Source organism: Capricornis sumatraensis, chromosome 17 (assembly GCF_032405125.1).
Source record: "Capricornis sumatraensis isolate serow.1 chromosome 17, serow.2, whole genome shotgun sequence".
Taxonomy (NCBI): domain Eukaryota; kingdom Metazoa; phylum Chordata; class Mammalia; order Artiodactyla; family Bovidae; genus Capricornis; species Capricornis sumatraensis.
Window position 1 is genome coordinate 42,101,714 of NC_091085.1, and position 6,880 is coordinate 42,108,593.

At 40.2% G+C, this 6,880-nt stretch overlaps 1 protein-coding gene across 1 annotated transcript; it reads left to right on the forward strand.

Moving 5' to 3' along the window:
- Positions 1-1,476: 1,476 nt before the first annotated feature.
- Positions 1,477-6,059, forward strand: LOC138093537 (centrin-4). The gene is made up of 5 exons (XM_068989605.1): positions 1,477-1,533; positions 3,904-4,044; positions 4,916-5,044; positions 5,652-5,789; positions 5,970-6,059. The coding sequence occupies exons 1-5, from the start codon at positions 1,477-1,479 to the stop codon at positions 6,057-6,059; spliced, it is 555 nt and encodes a 184-aa protein (XP_068845706.1).
- Positions 6,060-6,880: the final 821 nt, after the last annotated feature.

The window sequence follows — 6,880 nt, forward strand, 5'->3', positions numbered from 1 at the left end:
AAAAACATTTATCTTAGAAAAAAGAATCTTTATTCCTAGCTTGATATATCTGACTTCCAGCTAATTTATAAGACTAATCTCTTCCACCTTTCCTTATAAACCCCATGATCTTACCACACTACAACACACATGTACATTCATTTTTGCACATGTTATACTCTACTCTGAATATCCTACCCTTTCTTCACCTTGGCAAATGCTATACATCTTTCATGACCTAAGGCAAATGCCTCACTTTTTTGGTACTGCTGCTGCTAAGTCACTTCAGTCGTGTCCGACTCTGTGACCCCACAGACTGCAGCCCACCAGGCTCCGCCATCCCTGGGATTCTCCAGGCAAGAACACTGGAGTGGGTTACCATTTCCTTCTCCAATGAATGAAAGTGAAAAGTGAAAGTGAAGTCGCTCAGTCGTGTCCAACTCTTAGCTTCTTCCAATTCCTCAAGGAGTAGTAGTACCTCCTTCTTGGGCTGCCAAAGTACTTTCTATATACATCTACTAAGGCACTTAGCATCCTGAACTAAAAATGGTATGTTTATGTCTGTGCCTTTCTCCCCCACTACTCTCTAGGTTCCCTGCCTTCTTTCATCTCTATATTCTACACTCAGTTTCTTTCAAACTCACCCAATAAATGGCATAGTATGTGATATACAGAAAGCATTAAATAAATTTAGTAGATTTAAGAGTGATATGGGTTTAATATTTTTTCTAGATTAATATTATTAATGTTCTAGAGTAAAATTAGATTAGTAAAAGCTATTTTTCAATGCTGAGTACTTCCTAAGACCTAGAAACTGCAATCTACACCCATAATTGAAAAATCATTTTCACTATAATATCCCAAATACAAAAGCCTAAATTATAAAATGATGCAAAAACAGGTTAACACATTACTCAGTCTTTTAATTGCCATGAGATCAAACTTGATCCAGCAAAGTCTAAAAATTTGAATTGTTTCTACTTGGTCATTATTCATTTTTTATTTCAGAAATCCCTTTAATACTAGTTGTAAAGATGAAGTGTATGTTCTTGAAACCAATCAAGAGCAACTTTCTCAGTGAGATTAATGGCCTGAAATATCCATATATAGTATAGTGAAGTGACTGAACATTTTACTTAGTTCACAAACTATCTTGAATTTGCATCATTTTAATTTCCACTGGGGTAACTTTACACATAAAATTCACTTCTAACATTAGAACAGCCCACCTATTTTCCAGAATCCTAATGAGTTGTTTTTTTCCAGTCAATGATTACAGTGCTTGTAATGTGCCTGGGATATAATGTAAACAAAACAAGATGTTGGCTTTGGAAAACGTGCCGTTTCTACTTACTGAAATAGAAGTGATTTGGGAGATTACTTCAAGAATATATTTTGCACATTTTTCTTTCCTTACCTTCAAGAAGATAAGGGAGATAAAGGGAAAACCCTATGCAAAAGTTAATTCTTTCTGAACCCAGTGTTGGAGAATCCAGTATGATTTTTGGAAGTTACTCTAGAGAAGACACTGCAGGAGGTATAGAGTCCCGGCGTGTAAGCAGATAAGCGTTAGAAGTTTTAAGAGACTATCACCTCTTCATTCCTACCCCCCAAACTTAAGCTGGCCCCTGACTAGATTTAGACCTGGGCTGAACCAGTAAGTCTGGCCCTCTGGACAAGAATTTGCTTTGGACATCTAAATCTCGACGGTTACTGAGTCAAATGGATTATTAGGCTACCTATGCTGGACTCAAGTGAGGATCTATGCTGGACATGGTTGGAAAACCGGCCAAATATGGCAAAAAAAAATCTTCCCAGTGGAACAGTTGAATGTGATAATTGGTGGTGGTGGTGGTGGTGGTGGTGGTGGTGGTGGTGGTGTGTGTGTGCGTTTTGGGGGTGGGGGGGGGCGGTAGAAAAGGCTGATAGCGAGTACACGTGAGTCCAAAGTGCAAAGAAACGCTACAACACAGGTAAAAACTCTTTCCTATGCTGGGAGTTTTCAGGTGAATCCCAAGGGCCCAGGCACACAGCACGCCTCTCCTGGAAAGAAATGTTGCCAACTAGGCGGGAATACCGGCAAACCACGGAGGAGGGAAGCAGTTACAAAAGTCAAGGCCCGCACACTGTGGAGGCTGAGGGACGTCTAGCGGCGCAAGCAAAGGGCAGTCCCCTTCGACTCTAGTAATCTGGCCGGATGGTAAACCTAAACCTGGACCAATTTACCAGGCCCTAGAGCCTCATCCTTTCCTCCAGGCCCCAAAGGGTCAGAATAAGAAACAAGAGCTCCCTCACGTCTCCACCAAAGACTCACCATTTGGTAGAAACACCTCCCTACTAACCTCGCTCTCGTCTCCATCCCTACGAGACGCTCGCCGACGTCAGGCTGGCACTGGGAAGCCAAAACGCCAGGGTAAAGAACCTTCCCTTACGCCTCGTATTTTGCGCAAGCGCGCAGCGAGCCCAGCTGAGCGGGCTAAGTTTTGGTTGCTAAGAAACCAGAGGGAAAGTTCCGCTTAACGGTAGGCGGGTAAAGGCAGACCATTACGCTACTGGTAGAGACCAGAGAGAGGGGGCGGGCCTCGAGGGTCTTCTTTTCTGACTATTGGGTGAAACAACTGTCAGTCAGTGGGGGCAAAAAGCCTGGATAGGCGGGGCTGCAGAAGAGATCAGCGAAAGCGGCCTTAGCAACGGTTTGCGGGCGGTGAGCTAGTGTTGGGCAGCTCGGCTGGCGGGTAAAGCTGGGAGGTGCCCGCCGGGGGCGCCGGTTGGAGACATGGTGAGTGCGAGAGTGCAACTTCTTACTGGGGCTGAGACTGAAGTTTCTCCCTGAAATAAGGAAGTTTTGTTTGGTTTTTGAAATGGATTATTCGCCTCCTTTCTAAGTTATCCTCGAGTGTCCTTAGTAACCCCTCCATTCGTCGCCGAATAGAAGCGCACTGTCCGTAGCTCTAGCAACGGAAGAGCGGTTCTCCAGTTTATTTTTTCCCCTCTTTAACCCCAGCAACCGTCTTACCAAAGGCGTTGGAGACAGGAACCACTCGCTAGCCAGAAACGAGTTGAATACAGAGAATAAGAGGCTTTAAAACTGTTGAAGAATATGGGCCTCTAGGAGAGACATCCGGAACTCTGAAAAAACTGGACGGGGAAGCTACGACCTCTGCTATTGGAACTACTGAAGACGACACCAGTGTAGCTGCCGTCCAGGGATGAAGAATGCGCTGCTACCACGACCAACTCTTAAGATATGTGAAGCTGGTGTCTAGATACACAGCGACATGGAATCTCTGATACTACTGCCTCTTATCCCAGAGCTGAAGAGAAGATACTGAAATGAGGCTACAACAGAAAATGGCAGGAAGCGGGAAGATGACTTCCATCTTCCCTGGATATTGATAATTGGTCCAACCTTTATTCTTCTCCAGATCCCTGGAGTAATTTTTTTAACCTGAAAAATGTATTTTTTTCATTTCCCAGTCTGCTGTATAGAAAAGTATGTGAGAAGGTGGGAAAAGATACGATGTTTCAATTAACCATATCTCACACATTTTATTATGAGACATACAGGCACAGATGAAAGTAAATATGTCTTAAACACTGCTGTTCAGATATACCAAGTAAGGCCAATTTTTTCCCATATAACATCTACTATTCTGGCATGTCTTCTTTGCCTTTTCTGCTTCTCAAAGGGCACTAAGTTGAAAGAAAAACCCAAGATGTTAAAAAGAACCAGGCTTTCCAGCAAGATATATATTTATAACTAAAAGCATAAATGTTAGCAAAGGGAAAGGGGAAAATGCTTGAGGTTCATTATATGGAATAGGATGCTTGACTATGTCTGTTATATTTAGTTAGTCCATTAATTCTGGTTCTGGTACTTCTCCCAGTTACACAGTTTATCTTTCACCCACATGTGTATTACAGGCATCCAGACCAAGTTCAGACCAATGGAAAAAAAATGCAGCAAAAATTGAATTGAATGAAACTCAAAAGCAAGAAATTAAAGAGGCCTTTGATTTATTCGATGTTGATGGGTCTGGAACCATAGATGTGAAAGAACTGAAGGTTCTGAAATTACTTCTAATTCTGAAACATTTGAAAAACCTTATCATTGATTTGTTGCAATCTTTAAGTCTTTCATTAACAGTAGCTTTCTGAAAGCTTGATATAAAATCTCTTTTAAGTGCAGACACCTGCCTCTTTAGTGTATAGACCTGGCCTGCACTAACCGAAAGAGTATCTTATTAAGCATTTTACTCTTGTTTTATGAATGAGTAGGTCAAAGCCTTGTGATAAAGAACCTGCTTCCCAATTCAGGAGACATAAGAGGTGGAGGTTTGATCCCTGAGTCGGGAAGGTCCCCTGAAGGAGGGCATGGCAACCCACTCCAGTATTCTTGCCTGGAGAATCCCATGGAGCCTGGTGGGCTACAGTCCATAGGGTCGCACAGAGTCAGACATGACTGAAGTGACTTAGCACTCACGCACACAGGCCAAAGCCCATCATGAGATTGGAACCTAAGCATGCTGACCTGACTTTCTAGGTTTAAGCTGCTGCTGCTACTAAGTCACTTCAGTTGTGTCTGACTCTGTGTGACCCCATAGACGGCAGCCCACCAGGCTCCCCCATCCCTGGGATTCTCAGGCAAGAACACTGGAGTGGGTTGCCATTTCCTTCTCCAATGCATGAAAGTGAAAAGTGAAAGTGAAGTCGCTCAGTGGTGTCTGACTCTTAGAGACCCCATGGACTGCAGCCTACCAGGCTCCTCCATCCATGGGATTTTTTCCAGGCAAGAGTACTGGAGTGGGGTGCCATTGCCTTCTCCAAGGTTTAAGCTAGTCCAGAGTGAAAAAGAGAGACTCTAGGAATTAACAGGTAATCTAAGAGCTAGGAATAAGACTGTGGCCTATTATAACTTATCTACTTTCTATTTCAGATTGCAATGCGGGCCTTAGGATTTGAGCCGAAGAAAGAAGAAATTAAAAAGATAATAGCTGAAACTGACAAAGAAGGAATTGGCACCATTAGTTTTGAAGAATTTTTTGCCATAATGAGCGTAAAAATGGTATGGTAGTGATTTTGTTTTTCAGTGAAATACAAGCAGTAGCCTTCTACATTTTTTGGCTGGAGCAATCAGAGGAAAATATACCCATCTTTAAAGATGGGTAGTATTTAGACAGATAGGAATAACAAGATTAAAGACATTTTCAGGGTAGTAATGAAGACTGTCCAGTGTGGGAAGAGGATTTTTGTTAGGAAATAATAAGGATATTTGGCTGGATAGAGAGAATGGGGCCAGCATTTTGAAGCCTTGAAATCAGCAACTTATTGCCTCTTTTTCTCAGGCATAATCCTAGAGAGCACTGAATGAGACAACATCCCTATTGTCTTGGAGCTTACATTTTTGATAAGGGAGCTCAGTTACCTGAGGTCAATAACAGATAGATTCTCTTTGTCATTCTGTGGCTCTTCCACTTAAATAAACCCTGAGTTTCAGTACCTTGAGGGCAGATGTGAATGCACTGGAATAACTGCCAAAAGTCAGAAGAGCAGTAAATAAAGCTCAGTCTACCTGCTATATTTCTGTTTTAGACCTCAAACACCTATGCATCTAGACTGATCAAATAAATAAATGAAAGACTAATGACATTTAGTTGTTTCTGTTTCTAAAGAGTGAAAAGGATGAAAAAGAAGAAATACTGAAGGCTTTCAAATTATTTGATGATGATGATACAGGAAGTATATCACTGAACAATATCAAGAGGGTTGCTAAGGAACTAGGGGAAAATTTAACAGATGATGAACTTCAGGTAAACTTCACTTATTTGTATAATTATAATTTATAATTATACAATTTATATAATTTTTAGTTATATCCTTACTTTGGTTATATTAATTTAAAATTTGGTTTTGAGTGTGTATTTGAATGTTCATTTATATCATCCCTTTTTAGTAGATTTCACATATCCTATTTACCTTTCATTTTACAGGAAATGCTTGATGAGGCTGATCATGATGGGGATGGAGAAATAAACAAGGAAGAATTTTTGAAAATGATGCAAAAGACCACTCTTTGTTAATGCTGTCTTTTGTGCCTTCTGGAAAGTTGTTAACAAGTTTGTATTTGTTATAAGTTCCATAATAGCTGAATGTATTCATTTTCAGTGTTTAAGTTTATATACACAAACTCTTGATGTCTAATCCATGTGAGAAGTTACATGTTGCTACCAATATGTTGTTAAATCTATAACATCAAGAAATAAAATGTAGTGACTTCCTTAAACTGTGAATCTGAAGAACAGTATTAATTACAAGTGCTGTTTTGGAGCTCCAGGTTCTAAAACTTAGATTTTTTTTTAATTTATGGAAATTGGCCCCACATCATATGAATTTGGCAATCCAGCCATTACTTTCCCTATTATTTTCCTTTTGTGCAACTCTAAAAATGAACATTTGCTTTTTAACTGATTATTCAGATATGTAAAGTCTTAAATAAAACTGTCTAGGAGCTTCATTATTTGCTAATTTTCTTCTTATAAAGAAATTTAAAACAGCACTTATGTCATCCAGATTTTCCTACACATTTCTTTAATAGCTGTGTCCCTAGGACAGGTGCTAGAGATTTTACTTATGTTGTCTCAGTTACTATGTAGAAGCAGTACTAAACTCACACACACAGTATTAACTCCATCCTACTACATATGAGAAAACTAAAGGTCAGAGAACTTAAATTTTAAAATTTCTAAAGATCTCAGAATTAACTTTTATCCCAGAACAAATTAAAACTTACCTGGTTTTCTACATTTTCCTTCCTCTCCTGGGAGCAAAATCAAATCCAACAGTAGAGAGACAATTTAAGAACCTTCCATCAAGGTGGTTGACATTAGAGTGATGCTTACTA

Excerpts from the sequence above, each read along its gene's own strand:
- LOC138093537 (XM_068989605.1), top strand. The coding sequence starts at position 1,477 with ATGATTTTTGGAAGTTACTCTAGAGAAGACACTGCAGGAGGTATAGAG. Across the intron at positions 4,045-4,915 it reads TAGATGTGAAAGAACTGAAG|ATTGCAATGCGGGCCTTAGG; the intron begins GTTCTGAAATTA and ends TTTCTATTTCAG. Across the intron at positions 5,790-5,969 it reads TAACAGATGATGAACTTCAG|GAAATGCTTGATGAGGCTGA; the intron begins GTAAACTTCACT and ends TTCATTTTACAG.